The sequence below is a fragment of the Photinus pyralis genome, unplaced genomic scaffold (assembly GCF_008802855.1).
Source record: "Photinus pyralis isolate 1611_PpyrPB1 unplaced genomic scaffold, Ppyr1.3 Ppyr1.4_LG4, whole genome shotgun sequence".
In the NCBI taxonomy this organism is placed as follows: Eukaryota; Metazoa; Arthropoda; class Insecta; order Coleoptera; family Lampyridae; genus Photinus; species Photinus pyralis.
Genome location: NW_022170511.1, coordinates 50,255,072 through 50,272,188, shown reverse-complemented (window position 1 = coordinate 50,272,188; position 17,117 = coordinate 50,255,072). Strand labels below are relative to the sequence as shown.

Sequence of the window (17,117 nt, the reverse complement as noted above, 5' to 3'; positions counted from 1 at the left end):
AAGGGGTTGAGAAAGCTTGGCTTCGTGCGTTCGTCAATGCCATAATTTTACTGGGAGCAGAGAATAAACACTTACCATCAAGCAAAAGGAAATGAAAAATGAACTCATTTACTATCTATTTGTACAAAAACTAAATGCTTACAAACACGTATTAACAGCAACAGTGTATAAGTATACACATAGTTAACAATACACAATACTAGAAAGATAAAATTATGTACACATGAACTTACTTAATAAATTAATTTAAATAGGTATTTTGGCATCAAAACAATAAACTAAATCCGTTAATAAATAAATTTCGAACTTACATTAGGTTACTTTGTAAAAGTATACTACTGTGATTGTAGTAATAAATTGAAACTTTAAAATGTAACGGGTTAAGTAAAAGTTAAAATTAAGTAGAATACTAATATCAATTAATTACGATAATGGTAATGGTATCCTCCTATTACAAACGAATTTATTACAGTTTCTATTCTTGACAGCGCTCATAACGTCTTCTAAATGGTAGGACACGCTTTGGACGATGCTGGGGTGCACTCTAAAAAAAACAATAAAAATGCATTAGATACCAAGAACTGTTACAATAGGTACTTCACATTATGGATGCACAAGAATGCCGCCTGCCTCAAGCTGAAAGTGGTTACTTTCACTTTGACCCAGACACAGATTAACCATTAAGTGCCGTTTTTACAGTTCCTTTTTTTAATTAGAGAAGCCTCATCGCACGCAGTCATTACACTTTCGTGCCTTCCGTAAAATAGGGCAATTAATTGTTGTCCGGTACACCGTGGGAAGGCCAATTTGTTACAAAGTGCCACCGAAGATTTTCGAATGAATCGTTAGAATTCATTCATGATCTCCGAATGGGATTGTAACGTCACCTGATGCTTTGTCGAAAATGGCTTTCGCGTATACCGGAAATTCGTACAAGAGAAATAAGTTGGTTACACAACAATATCCCATGCGGTAGATTAGCGAGAAATTATCTGATTAATCGATGCGTAAGTATTGAAAGTATTTTTTTGCTTCATTAATTTTAGCAAACATTTAGGTTGGAGAAAGCAAGATAGGTACTCATTCATCTCTATACGGGTGTTATGTGTGACATCCACTAAAAAATACTAACTTGTCATTCAAGTGGAAGAATCTTTTTACGATAATGATTTCGAAGTAGAGCGAATAATTGACAATTGTATTCATTAAGGGTTGGCCTTCCACATTTGCGATAAATTTCTCCGGCAATTATTTTTCAATCATTTCCGAAGAAGTCACCTACAATTCCACTACTTTAATACAAAAATTAATTTACTTTGCTAATTTTATTTTCCAATTACCGAAAAGTAAAACCAGGATAGAAGTAGAGCTGTAGAGCATTAAAATGCCTACCAAATGCATTACATTCTTATTACCAGTTTTCGTCAATTTAAGACATTCATTACTCAAATTTGTCATGTAAATAATAAGTACAAAATACAAAATAAATTAAAATGCAAATTAAAATACACTATTTAAACTTGAAAATTTTGAATAGGTATAAAGTAAACACCCTGTATATCATTCTTCATTTCATTTATTCTGCTAATTTATTTTAAACATTTTATAACTTTGACCAGATGGCACAAGGAAACCGAAAATATTTCAAATAAATCCCTAAACGATATGTTTATTTTCTTTTCCCCTCGAAAAATAAGTCACTAAAATCATCACTGAGATGTCTGATTTCAAATTTCAAACGACAAGTACCGTTGGCGTATATAGAGACACCTCTAGAAAGCATTCTATACCCACAGAGTTGTATATAAGTAAATAGAGAGACAGTCTTGTAGCGAAAAATTGACTCCAATTGAACCTTGCGCAGGCCGTTGGTGAGTGTGCGCAGTAATCGACAACAGAACCGGCTTCAAATTAAATGATCCTTAAAGCAGGTTCGGCTTGAGAATAATATGGTTTTTCATTGCAACAAAACTTGAAAAGAAATTCAATGTGTGGTCTTGAATAAATAAGAAACATTACAATCGTTAAGAACTTAATACAGTAGACTACAATAAAACCTGGTAAGGGGCTTACAACATCAGAATCGAGAAAAGATTTTTTGAGATTCTGGTATAAAGGAAATGGTATATTTGTCGTGCGATCGAGTTTAAAGATCTATTTATGCACTCAGTGAGTATAAAAATAAGCAATGAAAGAATAAAATAAGTTGAAATTTTATTTTGGTGCGGGACAAAATTTCAGGTGTGCAATGCCGAAAACACAGTTTGAATACGGGTAGCCACAAAGTCGACAAACTGCAAATGCCAATAACTCAAATATCTCAAAAATGGAGCATCGGCAGAGGGTATGTACAGTGGCACCACGCTCAGAAGGTTCCTGACAGGGCGTGTCCGAGGACGTTGGAAATTTAGACTGTACATTCTCATGCAAAATTTGACTCTACTAAATATAAATGTGGGCCACGCGATATGAGTTGCATTACTTCAAGGGGAAACAGTAAAATTAATAATTTTATTTCTACAAAACGTAAACACATTTAAGATTGTTAGATGTTTATGTTCAACACAATTTACAATTCTGATGCACTTCTGCTGTGTAAATATGGACAGTTATTGAAACAATCACATTGAAATTAATAACACTCACATTGACTAAATTAACACACAACCTTTTAACTTTTTTCATTCATTATCGTCACTTGACCACTAATCATCATCGGAACTGCCGGTGTTCACAATAAATTGTACATTGTCAATAAATTCATTTGTCGTAGGAATGTTAATTGCTTCTAACCAAGAACGTATCACTTCCTTACGATTATTCATTGTTGGTGGCTTATTTATTTGAACACTGATAAGGTGCCTGAGTTTGCTGGTAAATTTGGTATAAGCTGCTTCTCTAACCACTGCATAAAGTTGGTATGATTCATATCATCGTAATAATCCCCCGATTTACTGTGCGACATCCTCTACAAAACCAGAACGACTACCAGCATACTACGATGTACCTCTGACCAGCCCTATTATAAACTTCCGATACTTCATCTGATTGTTAGCATTTACTTACTCCGTACGATGGGTGAATATAGGTTTCGTCCAAGTATATAACGGGTTTCTTGTCACATTCAGGTTGTTCATTTTCTTTTAATCTTCTTAAATAACGAGATGCCATACTACAATGTCACTTCTTTCCATTACCAACCTACGTTTGTCCCGACACTTCTTGTATCGAAAACTAAGTTTCAACAATTGCTTGCGAAGAGTTTTCCTTCCACCCATATATTTGATCTTTTCTTGCACTTTTCTAGGAGCATTTTAAAATATCATTTATTTATGTACAGATCGTCGCCTACTAAACATTGAAATGGCGGTAGAGTATAATGTAATGGGCATGCATAAATTATTGCTCCAAAGCGTCTGTTTATTTACAAATGAATCTGAATTCTGAAGCATCTGAAAAGTTATTGCTGTTTTGTTTTGTGATTATGTAACTGAATGCACCCAAAAATCGTGCTGATTCCCTTTCACGCACTGCGCATGAGTCCCAACGGCTCCGCCATTAAAAGTCGGCCACTGTAGTTGGAGTTATTTTTCCACGCGCAGGTCGTATGTACTGCCTCTCTATTTACTTATATACAACTCTGTGTCTATACCACGAAACAATGCCATTACTGTTCAACAATGTAATAATTTAGAAAAGGAAGAAATGGTCTGTTGCATTAGTTTTGCCGAGTTTGCTTTTTGTTGATTTCATGCAGGTTCGTCCTTTGAATTCAGTTCAATTTGTTCTAACTTGATTTGTGCCATTGCCCATTTTGAAAAGGTAACATCTATACTCAGTTTTAATTGAAATTACTTATTGTATGTACATTATGTCGACTTCAGCTGTTCAGGGTAAAGAGATTCTTGAATTTGGTTTTATTTGATGTCAAATGTAATTGTTATTCCTATTTTGATTTGTTTGAGATTGACCAGTTATTGTTTTTCATTTTGTTGTTTAAACTCGTTTAGGTTGATTAGCGATTTCAATTCTTTGTGTACGAATCTGCCTTTTTTTAGTGTAAGTTATTTCGTCCTTGCACAGGTAGATACCGAAGTGATAAAAGATACTTAGCGGCATTCATCTCGAAATACCACTGTAGTCTAAGGTTACCGTATCCAGGAGCTTCAGATACCTTTTGGACTGGAGGAGGTCCGGACAATTAACACTGCATTTCATGTACTTTCTGTAAGAGACTTCGGAATGTTACCATTCACAAATGGGAAAGGATTTGTGCTTCTTTTAAATCGACTTGAGCTGGCCGATGATAGTTATAATGAAAAGATAGGCTTAATTTATGTGAATCCACATGCGGTTTAGAGGTAAGCGGAAAATTGAAGCGAGAGCGAAGTTTTTAACTTTAACGACAAGAAGTAGTCCCTTCTGTCGGCACTCACCAAATGCCGCATTGTAGTTTTTTTAATTTGTTTTACCAAATAAAGCAAGTTAAAACAACTGCTTATGCTTTCTGCAAGTTTCTCTTGAGAGTATTTACATGTACGGTTTTCCATATCGAAGTCTGTAATATTTTCAAACTGCCACCAAACACAGGATCGAGTGCGAAAAACTGTAGCTCAGTATCTGCAGATTTGCATAATAAGGGATAGGACGAAGGTGAGTTGTAGACAATGGCGCCGTGTGTCATTTACTTTTGAGAAAAATGTTGGTTCTGAATTCTTTGTACCGAATTGTATCCAAATTATTTTCTATTATACCTGAGACATTAAGGTTAAATTCTAAATTCCAAAAATGGTAGCGAACAATGTCGAATTTTGGTACAATGAGATACATTTAATTCTGAACGAGGTACATTGGCAGTTTGGAGATATATTGAACATTGAAATATGCTTTCTTATTTCATGGGGATGAAAATCTTGGTTCGTTCTTTGACGCGCCTTAACTTTGACATTGAATTCCATCAACAAAATTCCCGGCTACCACGAAATGAAATTAAATCACTGATTGAAAAAAACTGACTGTGAAACGGCCCCTTTCCCTTACTCAAATTTTTGGATTTTTATTGTGATTGCAATTTCCTAGTTGCGAAATAATAACAATTCCAACGTGATATTCATGTAAATATATATTGATAACAACAAACCCAATCCAGCTCACTCTCTCCTTAAGATTAACTTGATTAAACCTTTCCAAATCAAACTACTTTTACCAAATTTTTAAGCATAAAATCTTCTTGGAATTTGTAGACGCCGGGGAAAATTTTGAATATAGCGAAACGTTGGGGTTTTGTTATCTTGTTACCAGGAAACTTTCGTTCCTGTTTGCAACTTATTAATTAGCACCTAATTTAGTGAATACAGTCATAAATTTCACAGATAACCCTATTGATCTTTTACAAAAAAGGGAAAGTCTCGTTTCGACGCTGTATACGTATTTTAAGTAAATGTAATAACATTCCTTCCGAAATGTGATGGGTTTAAGTTTAATTCTGCCTTGAAATTTAAGCAACTGTATAACACCAAAGGTGAGGCTTTTATTAAATTATCCATAGGTAATAATTTTGCGTGCTTCCACCTCATATAACGCCCTAACTTTATCCACGAGCTTAGAAACTTCTGTAAATTGGTGTACTTATGATTCCCGATCAACACGGTTCAATGTTTTTGGAAACGGGACCTTAAATCGGTCGCTTTTGATACGAGGGAAACAATATTGGGCCACACGAACGATTAACACGCGAAAATCTTCTAGAGCACCTTACTTGTCATGTCGAATCTCAAAACGCGAATGCTTCTAACCCTCGAAAAATAATTTTGAACGCAAACAACGGCGGATTAATTTAAAAATCTCAGTGTCTAAATTTTCTATTGGTTAGTGCTGTTTTTTCAACCCATCTCGAACTTATTCAGAAATGTAAAGTTACATCCCTGTTAAAACGAATGTAATCCTATCCATACGCCCGCTATCTAGACGCCAAAAACACATTAGAAAATAAAAGCTCATTGAAAAGCACTACGTAAAAATGACATTGACTCCAATCGTCCAGAAGTTTACGTATTCCTGAGGGAAAATCAAATGCAACATAATGCACCCGTTAATACTATCTAGTGCTCGCGTAAATGATTTTTCGGATCGGTTTTCCCAAAAACGGTAGGTATACAATGAAATCGAGTTTTGGTACATTGAGGTACATTCAATTCAGAACAGGTGCATTGGTATCAAACTAATTTTTCAAGGGCAACTTCACTTTGGCAAATGTTTCTCCGGAATATAGATTTATGGAATTAAAATAATAGATCATTAATTACCCTAAAACTGCTTTAAAATTTTCGATTTTTAGCCGCGCGGCTCAGTAGCTTGAGAGAAAATGAGTTGGAAGAGGAGGGGGGCATCTTCAATCAAAGTGCTATAATTAAATACTAGAAATATTTTACTTACATAGAGAGCAGCGAGTCCATTCTTTTCTCCATCACAAGCACGTCGTCAGCATTTTGCCTAACCATAACTTCGCAGAAAAGTTTTTTCGAGCACGGAGTATCCGCCCATAGATGAGGCGATGTCAACTGTTCCAAATCTTTGCCATTCACTTTGCCATTCGTGACGTCTTGCAAGTACTGTTCGTCGAACGCGTCCAAACTCCTCTTCAACCTCGAACTCTGTTCACCTTGATTGTTGTGCTCTTCCATTATAACCAGGATATCGTTGGGATAGCCTAACGCTCTCATTTCCGGTTGTAAAAATCGCCCGACAGCCGCCGCGCCTAAGCCTAAGGCCGCACCACCGGCGACAAGACCTAACGCTGGGAGGATAATGGAGCCGCCCATTGGTGTAATAACCCCGACTTTGTCGTGGGCGCGTAAGGGAGAATGGGATAGGCCTAGGTTGTGGGTGATTTTGTGCGTCGCCTCCACAATCGGATCAAAGACAGGACGAGTCAGTTGTTGCATCCTTTCGAAACCGTTCTGCACGTTATCCTTAATACTTTCGGTTAGTCGCATCCAAAACGGTTGCTGGACTTTGGGTTTGAGATAGTATCCGTTGTAAGGATAATTTTTGTAATAATCAATGCTGTTGATATTGGAAGTATAGTATGGCGACTGTGAGTACCTTCCACCAGATTCGAAACTCTCGCCCTTAAGAAAGGGAGATCGGGCAATGTCATTATCTTCAGCTGTTTCTTCCTCATCCCTACTTGCTTTGGCCGGTTGTACACCGAGTTCCGGATGGGCGTATTGTAAAATTGGTGTACGCACACCTTCGTTGAAGTTAACGTGACTCAATTTAGTGTTGGGTGAACTGTAAAGTACCGAATTTGGGTATGAAGGCGAGCCGGCGTATTCGAGCATACGTCTCTGAAGCTGTGGCTGATACTCTGCGGAGTCGTACGATCGCAACTTCCTTCTTGTGAAATAATCTCGTTTAGCTTCTTTTGCGTTAATTTCCTTTATGTAATCGATCAGTCTCTTCGAGTTATCTGCCACGGTGTAAGGACCTAATCCCTCGCTGCTACTAAACTTGATTAACCCGGAGTTGCCGACTTTCTCAAATTCCTTATTATCCTTCACACTGAACGGCCCAAATGATGCACTACCATCGTCCGATTCTTGATAATTGTCCTCCGTGGTGTACGGTCCCATTCCCTTTTCGGTTTGGGTATCCTTTAGTGTTTTGCTGGCGTAGACTAATTCGCCAATCGGCACGGCCGGTGGTGGTTTGTAACCCTTCTCGTAAGGGACCAATTCGCCGTTAATCACTCTAGCATTTCGCCATACTTTCTCATCACTTTCGTCATCGGGGACTCGGACGCCGTGAACCACAGGAATGCCGTAGGAATCAATTTCAAAAATAGAGCGCGCTTTCTTTGTCTTATCATTAGGTGGCTTCACAAATACGTCACGGGACCGTACGTTGACTGGTTTTGGTATAAACGGCAGTCTAAAACAAAGAACTGTGCGTTAGAGTCAATTAATACTGATTATAACTATAAGAACAAGGACGTATATTTAATTGAATTTGCATCTTATAATAATTCTTACGTCGTGTCGTCTACCAACGCGATTAACTAAGTAAAATCTAACAAAAAACAACCATTTCCATAAGTCGTTCAGGGAAACATTTCAGAAAAAGAAACGGTTTTGAATTGAGAATCGGGCTTAATTTTATCTGTTGTAACGGGAACCCGTTAACCCATTTCTTTGATTCGATCTGCATTTAGTTTTTGAGATTTTATATTTCCCAATTGTTATGATTTTAGACAATAGTAGTCTGACACGCGGTAGTACCAGTTTTGGAACCGTACTGAGATGAAACTCCGGTACTCGCGATTTGTAAGTGTTTTTGTGTAGTAGGCGACCAGGAATTGTGAAGATTTTGGCACCGAAAGCGATGTAGTGGCAGATTAACGATTCAAGTGGTTAGAAAAGAATTTTAATATGACTTGGTTATAAGATTTCGCGTTTCGCGTTGAGCCACCAGCTCACTTAGGTCTGCCACCTGTAACTTATCGCAGGGTGTCTTATAGAACTCCAACAATCAAAAGTGTTGTGGAATAAATTGCGGGCGCACAAAATGACATTCTTCTAGTTTCCGGGTCACAAGTTTAGAACTTCCTGTATTGTTCGTATTTATCGTAATAGTTTCTGAACCTTAAATTATCCCTTGTGTATTAGGATCACTACTAGAATTCGCGTTTTTTAAACATAACGCATATGTTTTATAGGTACCCAACTTCGCTTCCAAGGACAATTATGGCTTCCCCACGCGGACCCTACGAAACGAAGATGATCGCGAGGAAATAAAACAGCTCTTGGTTCTTAGAAAGAAGATTACAGAAGTACCTACTGAAGTAGCTGCATGATGGGACGGCCGGTGGACAATTGGAAGTTAACAAAACTGTGGAAAAATTTTACTGGACCAATCTCAAAGATGATGTAATGCCGTTGTTTACGCTACAACGCGAGCACGACATAAAATGACATTTAGGACACATTACAATACTGTTTCTATGGAAACGACAACGACAGCAGAACCTTAGCTTGCTATTTTTGAGTTCTAAGTTAAATTCAGAATTATCAGAAGCTTTACAATGATTTATATGACTTCTGCTATAAAATAAAGTTTTGTATTATACACGACGATAAAGGAAAACTAACAATCTCGTGAACATCTTTCACTCAATATCCCTTTATCGTCTTATATAATAATATTAGTGTTCGTTGCATCAACCCACTTAAACAAAAAAGACGGTTGTCTAACAGATATATAGACCGTGATATCATTTTGCATTTTTTATCGTAGTAAATCAAGATTAAGTAACTGTTTTCAGTTCTATGAAATTTCAACTGTAACATTTGAACTGCTAATGTTAAAATAATAGCAGTTATTTGTCACTGCTATTTCATTTTTGAATGACTGCGATAATAGGAACTAAACGTTTCTGTACTAGAAAACGGATCCACTGCACAACTAAATTATTAATAATACTTGATAATATCTTCTGGTAGGTACAAACAGGACATCATATTATGATGATGAAACTCCTGCTTCCCTGACTTATTCATTTCGTTTACGTCGTCAACGGATAAACAGGAGTATGGCCATAGATTTATCACGAATATGAAGTAACCTATTGGTTACGTAACTTTTTCTCGTCCTCATTTGCCTTCAAATCAGATTCACCTTTCAGATGTATGTATGTTTTTAACAATTCTAAATTTTGTAAATTTTTTACCATTTGAGGAAATTGAGGGCGGCTGATGAGGAAATTGTGACAAGCTAAAGAGGAATTTGAAATGCTATCGAGAGGAACAGTCAGAGAGCCAACAGAGAATTTGGCATGATAACTCTTATCTAGGTTGTAATTTGGGCTCGACTAAACACAAATCTAATCATTTACAGATGAACCCAATTTATTCAACATAAATCAAGCAATAATAAAGCTGAAATAAGCAATGCCGCACAGGGCCAGCGGACAATACCACGCGCAATTGGTCGATTAAACAAGTTAATTAAAAGAAATCTTAATTACCTAAAAGTGTTAATAATTCCTAAAATTCGGTCATAAGTGCGATTCTCTTCAAACAGACGCACAAACACACAAACAGCAACCGATGATACTTCGAAACTTCATTTCTTTGACTGCACTCGATTTATATGACACTGGATTTGTTTGAATTATAGATGTTATATTGGCTCTTTGATGGTGGAAAAACTTGAAGACCTTAAACCCTTAAAGGCACATAAACGATAAACGCACCAAAGGCACAACACTCCGACTAACGTTTTCGTAAGCGTAAACAAACGTTTCTGATCGACTCGAGTTATCGTTCACTTTTACAGCGACGCATTCATCAAATCTCTTAAATCTCAATTAAACAAGATTAATTGTCTTTCAAAAACAAACTCGATTGCGACAAACTGCCATACTCTAAAAACGCCCACCGAACAAAAGACGGCAACCACCAAAAAATAACACCGATTCACGTCTTTCTCTGCTATTTAACACATTCTTCCCTCTTTCAGTTCTGTTTCTCCTACTTCTGTACCCAAATTCATGCGTCATCGACCTGTGATTTTTTATCGGCGAAACCTACTTATCTTCAAACTTAATAATCTTTACGTACCGATAAGAAATTCTTATCGCAATGACCGGAGATAAACTTTAAAATAATACGCCATTATTTATAAATGATTAAACTTAATCTGTTTACACGTAATATTCAGCTTTACAATAAAATAATTAACATAAACAACGCGATTATTTAAACAAAAACGTTCCATTATTAAATAAAGATTAGATTGGATTAAATCAAGATTGACGTTTATAGGGGGCATCTTTTTCCCTTCGATATAGTACTATTGCATTCCTTCCTTCTAACCTATTTTTAGCGCATTTTTTAAGAATTAAAAAAAATGTGCAATTGTTTGCGTTTTGTCCGTCCGTCCTTCCGTCCGGACCCACTTCTACCGTTTTGAACTACTTCTAAGTGAATGGTCCTAGAGTCCTGGAATTTTTTGCAGTAGGTAGCCTATACCTTGAAGGTATGCCAGACGGCCATCAAATTTCGCTGTCTAAAAGGGCCCCTCCCCCACGAATTATTTCCTGAGATGCTGTTTTTCAAAGTAAAACGTACTCTGGTACTCTAATGAAAGATCTCAACGAAAGGAATTAATTTCTACCAAGCATAGCCCTCCTCCTCGACCTCTTATCGTGATCGGGCATATTCCCTCCTTGTACCTCAAGAACGGATTGTCGGAAGAGGGTACTCACAAAGGGCGATTGAGACGTCTGCAAGAAATATATCCATTGGTGATGTCAAAACAAAAGCTATTTCGGTTTAAAAAAATGCGCTTTATCTGCAGTTGTGTACAATTTATACTGGTTTTCTTATGGTTCTCATTCTCTTTATTCGAATATTCGACAGTTTATACCTGAAGGAGAGATCATATTGTCCTTGTAAATAGTACAATCGGACTAAGTTAATGAGAACCATAAGAAAAAAATAGATTAGAAAGGATACAATAGCATCGACGGGAAAAAGAAATGCTCATATACAGGGTGTACCTAAACATGATGTATTTACATACGGAAGGAAGCAATTCTGTGACTTATTTTATGACTAAAAGTTCATATAAACATATGGGCGCAAACGTTTCCTTACCAATTAACAGGGTGTTACAATTTCACCGTACACTTTGCAATTTAAACCTTTAATTTATAAACATATGCAATCACAAGATCCAGTTTCATATGCGAACTGGCCAAACTAATAAAATAAGACTCATTCAAATAGCACCAGAGCTTACTGGACCATTTTCAAAATTTTACTTTTATTTAGCATAAAATTGATTTTTATTTTTTTGCTCAATAACGGTCGCAGATACAAAAAAATTACAAAAGATCAAAAAGTTTCTCAACAAACCAGAAAATTAATTTTTCATTTTACAATTTACCAGCGGTTGACCGAAAAAAAGGGGTAGAAAATGAAACATGACCCCTATACCTACATTCTTACTACTTGACATGACCAAATGATGTAACCACTTCGGCGTAACTTATATTCCAAATTTGAGCTAATATTCCAAAAACTGCAGGAGAAATACAGAGGAAACTGAAGTGATGAAATTATAGCACCCCTCACCCCCATCTCATGGGTGGTAGGTATAAGAGACTCACTGAGCAAAATTTCGGATTTAATTTGCATACGGGTTGTCTGTCGCTGGCACTTAGACTATAACTCTCTACACCCTTAGACAATTAGGTTTCTGTAGAGGATCTGCACTGTGCTTGTGGTAGTTTCCGTGTGGGTTGTTTTTCACTAAGGGGAAACAACTTTGAATTTTTGGTGTACCTTTGAATTAATTTGAAGTAACGTGAATTAATTTGAATTAACGTGAAATTTATTACTGATTACAATTCATTCTATTACAACTAAAGATTATAAGTATCTAGTTAGAGGGTGTTTTGTTAGAGTTAATTCCATTAGCCAATTTCCAGTACAGTTATAGGGCGCAAAACATTCCTCTTTCAACCCCCTCCCCCCCCCCACTCCACACACAACCAGCGTTACCCAGGGAACGCGAAGAGGACGCTTATGCTATTTTTTATGTTCGTTAAAAAGTATTGTTGTGTTCTTGTAAGCGGAAAAATCCCTAACTTTAGTAGTTTCCAAAATACTGAACAACCTTTTTGAGCACAAACGATACATAATGCCGGTACCTTGGCTACAAAATTAAAATTCAAAGAGGATTATGGCGGTGGTGTCCCTTTTTTACACCCATGTAATAAAAAAAATAGGTTTCATACCAAGAGCAATAGGGACGTACTTTTACTACTGTCGATAAGCTTTTTTTTATTGTCTCACGTGTAAATGATTTAAACATTAACAATAAAGTTGTATGAAAAAGTTACGTTTGGGTACAGTCCCACGAATATATTTACAAAGGTAGTAACTAATTGATCTTGTTACGAGTCTATACCTAGCAAACACAGAAGTAGTTACAGATTGATGACCTTTACAGCAATGAGTGATAAACTCAAGGTTATATTTATCTGTTAGTAATTTATCGTTGACATATTATCAACACAGTGTCTGTTGTTCGTCAGTTATGTATGCTGTATTTGTGATTTTCGTCTTATTGTATTGTAGATCGTATGCCCTACAATGTATGGATCACAACAACAATCCAGTTGATTGGTAAAGTACCTACATAATTCCCTTATGACTAAACTTTCAATTTTTCAAGGTACGTGTTATATAAATTACCCAAGGAAGATCACCACCCGAATCGATTAATTTCCGAAGGCGTCGCATATACTTACATTACGTCTAATGATATAAGTGATTGGAAACTATCATCCATCTCAATAGGAGACGCCAATTCAATCGTAGGGCTCACCTTAAAACCCTTATTTACGGAAGTAAACGCTGCATGGTTTGTTAACTGATTGACTCTCGATGATCTTGCAGAAAAACAACGTGTATATTCTCTACAATGACGAAAATCCAGATGGCTCAGTAAATTTCAATAAAGGCCACACTAAAGGAGTTCTGCTAGGGAACAACAATGGTGGCATTTGGTTGGTACATTCAGTACCACGGTTTCCATCTCTTGACGCTCACCACTACGTCTATCCAGCCAACGGAATGACCTACGGTCAAAGCTTCTTATGCATATCGCTTGGTGTTGAAAATCTGGATTTGGTCGGCACGTAACCGCTCCATTTAGAATCGTAGCTTAAACTTTCATTTTGGCAGGTACGCAACTGCTGTACAATTTGCCCAACATGTTCGCGCACAACATGCCCGACACTTTGAAATGGATGTTTCCGAAGATCGCCAACGTTCTTGAGAACAACTCCAACAAAAGTCCGCCATGGTACCACTTGCAAACGTTGCGTTCACTGGGAGGTACCGAATTCACGTCGTTCGCCAAAGGGCCCAAGTTCGCGAAGGAGTTATACCTAGATTGGGTCGCGCCGGTAATCGGCTACGATCTATTCGCGGAAACCTGGCTGAACAGTCCGGGAAAAATACCTTCGGAATGTGAAATACACTTTAAGTAAGTATGTGGAAATCAAGCTAACAACACATCAGTGTTTTTTTGTAGAGTCAACAATGTAGAATCTCTGAAAATTGCTGCGGCAAATGTGTCTTTCAAAGCCTCTGTAGACCATTCAAAGTGGGCGGTTGCGTCCACAAGCAAGGAGAACGCGTTTTGGGTTTGTATTGGAGACATAAACCGAGTGGTTAGTAGTATAGCGGGTAAAACTGAATAAGATGCTAATGGGTTCTCATTTGTAGACCGCGCAAAGGCAAAGAGGCGGAGGAACCGTATGCTTCAGTGAGGCTAAAGTTGCAAAAGCTTATCAAGAAATCATAGCCCAATTAGAACCTTGCTCTACCTAAGCTGCATGAGTATATTAATATTGTTTAGTAGTACATATAATAATAAATGATGTTTATCTGTTTCTGTGGTTCACTACACTATCGCTAAGGGTTACGTTCTGATATGCACCTCACACACTATAACTTTATTATTTCATCAGATCTAAATTAACAACTCGGTTGTCCAATTTGTCAAAAAAATCGTTTCCAGTTTTGTTAAGTTAAGTGTTAATACTTTAATACACTCAATATATCTATAAAAAGAAGCTTTTTATGATATCCAAAAATATAAATAGGTTGCTTCCAATCTAAGTACTTTCAATTTGTGGTCAATGGCGTACTTTTGCATGGTATAGGGGGCTTATTCTTTTTAATGGTAACAGAGCTAGTTTTCATTACAAGAGTCCACCTTTTTTGGTATAACAGCATAAAAAAGTAATTATACTACATAATCAAATTAAAGAAAATTTTGACCATGCAAGGGTACGCCACTGACCACAAATTCAAAGTACATAGAATGGTAGCTAATTATTTATAATTTTGGAAACCATAAAAAGTTTCTTTAAAAAAATGTTGTTTTGAAGCTATATGCAGTACCTATTCCAGACAAAATTTTCACTCTGTATGTGCATTTAGATTTCTGCCCCAATCCGTAAGGGAACGGAGACCGATTTGGAATTTTAAAAAAAGGTTCCACTTAAATGACCACTGATGACAATCACCCCCAAAATTCCGACTTAGCTCTTACTCTTGCACTCTTGCTTAAGTTAATGAAATTTCAGACAAACGTCAAAAAGCAATTTTTTGATTTTGTCTATTAATATCTTTCTTAAACCTATTTATTTTTGATTTTTTAAAAAGATTTGATAAATTTTTTCTTTGCATGTCTCTTAGAAAAAGCTTATTGAGTAATCTCAATATCTCCGCATTACTTTCATTTGAGATACGAGTCATCAGTCATTTACATTAGTTAATAAACATTGTGCGTTTGTGCCTTGTTTCAAATTATGAACTTAACACGAATGTTATCGTGGCTGAAACGTTTTAAATGTGCATGTCCAATCAAACTAGTGAATTGTTAATGAACTGTAACCGAACGTGTTTTCCAATTACGTGTTTCAAGTACTGCCTCCTACCCATTTACTAATGTGTATTTTCTTCCAACGGAGTATTTAAAAAATAAGAACTATTTCATTCGCATATATTCCTGACGCGAAGGTTTATCACCAAGAACAAGTCGAAGAAACCATCAAAGGCATATAACAGATTCCATTCCACGAATTTGTAACAAGTGGCCGCTTTGCCCTTTCAAAAATTTAGTTTTGAATTTGTATTTTGTTCAACATAGATTTACACCGCTTCATGGTGGACGTGAACGAAAATATGTCTGAAAATAAAAGCGATACAACGTATGCATTTTCGGGATAATTATCCTCAGGTTGGTGACAAAGTGTGAGTTACCTGCAAGTATAATTTTGTGTAAGGCCCTTCATTTTGGAGTCATAAAAACCTACTCAAATAGCCAATTCCGAGCAATAGGACCGCGTTTGAAACCAAACCGCGACTAAATAAATTGCCATTAAAACATCGTGATAAATATTTTTTTCGGATCATCGCTAACAGTAACGTCTAGTTAAAAGCAAGTTTCGCAAAGTTGAATAACGTGATTAGACAGCGCCTTGTGAAGTAACTTTTTGTATACAACGACATACAGCTGGAAATTTAACGACAACTAATTGACGCCCGCAAGAAAACCTACTTGATAAATTGGGCAAAATTAATATCGACTCAGCTGAACATTGGCATTGTATTGTGATAATGCACCCAATCCAACACACCTTTACATCTGAAACAAAAATATGATATGCTCTGTATAACCAATCGACCGTTTTGCGCAGATGCCGAATACTAGGGGATTTTGGTAACGACGCTAGGGGAAAATGAAGAAGATGGCGACGAGGTCGACGGAAGGCATCACGCGTTCCCGGTTTTTTTATTCTTAATTATTTTGGTGGTGGTGTTTTCAAGGTGTATTTACAGGTAGTAACCATTTAATTCTTTCTTGTACTAGCTATTTAATCATTGAATTTCTTGCCACAATTTGATATTATTTACATTTTGCTGATTTTGCATAAACTACGATATCTGAATCATGGCGTACTCCATGCCTGAGTACCGTTAGATGAATCGTGTTTGTTATCCTGTACAGATGATTATGCCATTATTTTGTTTAATTAAGTATTCCGTGAGGGAAGTCCCTAATACAGTTTGATTGTTCGCTGTATCTGTTACTTTCTGGCTCGTGGGGCGCTGCAGTTCTTGTGCGTTACCTATACGAGAGGGGGGGGGGGCTCGATGTTTGTGTGTGCGAGTGGGTCATTCTGTCTCCGTGGAGTAGGTATACCTAATGCAGTTCAATCTTTCGCTGTATCTCTTGCCTACTCGTCTCGTGCGGATTGCAGTTCTCAGAATCTTAGCAATGCGAGTAGGGGCCTTCTCATTAACATTTCCTGTCCCTGGCATGGTCTTGTTGTGTGCGTTAATATATTTACGGATGAAGAGCGGAAAAGGAAAACGTTCTGCCAAATAGGAACATTGTCAATTGAGCACATTATTTGGTTTATAGTTACATTGTATTTTTCTGAGTTAGTTTTCAATGTGATATTATGGAAATGGGGTTGCGATTACTTGATATTTCAATAACTCCAAATTTGATTAAAATAACTAAAGTCA

At 36.8% G+C, this 17,117-nt stretch overlaps 2 protein-coding genes across 2 annotated transcripts in view; one reads left to right on the top strand and one right to left on the bottom strand.

Moving 5' to 3' along the window:
* Nucleotides 1–228: 228 nt before the first annotated feature.
* LOC116168821 overlaps nucleotides 229–17,117 on the bottom strand; it is a 41,506-nt gene continuing 24,617 nt past the window's right edge. Inside the window, exons 3-4 of the mRNA XM_031484810.1 lie at nucleotides 6,436–7,932; nucleotides 229–544 (exon numbers count right to left, since the gene is read on the bottom strand). Of these exons, the coding sequence (XP_031340670.1) occupies nucleotides 424–544; nucleotides 6,436–7,932 (1,618 nt within the window). The 3' untranslated portion in view covers nucleotides 229–423. The remainder of the gene's footprint in view (nucleotides 545–6,435; nucleotides 7,933–17,117) is intronic.
* On the top strand, nucleotides 12,941–14,466 carry LOC116168823 (plancitoxin-1). The gene is made up of 6 exons (XM_031484811.1): nucleotides 12,941–13,193; nucleotides 13,243–13,417; nucleotides 13,467–13,704; nucleotides 13,755–14,058; nucleotides 14,107–14,245; nucleotides 14,301–14,466. Exons 1-6 carry the CDS (start codon nucleotides 13,105–13,107, stop codon nucleotides 14,403–14,405), a joined length of 1,050 nt encoding a protein of 349 aa, XP_031340671.1. The 5' UTR covers nucleotides 12,941–13,104; the 3' UTR covers nucleotides 14,406–14,466.

Bases quoted from the DNA above. Each gene is read 5' to 3' on its own strand.
- LOC116168823 (XM_031484811.1), top strand. From the start codon at position 13,105: ATGTATGCTGTATTTGTGATTTTCGTCTTATTGTATTGTAGATCGTAT. The intron at 13,194-13,242 runs GTAAAGTACCTA...CAATTTTTCAAG, and splicing joins AACAACAATCCAGTTGATTG to GTACGTGTTATATAAATTAC. The intron at 14,246-14,300 runs GTTAGTAGTATA...TCTCATTTGTAG, and splicing joins TTGGAGACATAAACCGAGTG to ACCGCGCAAAGGCAAAGAGG.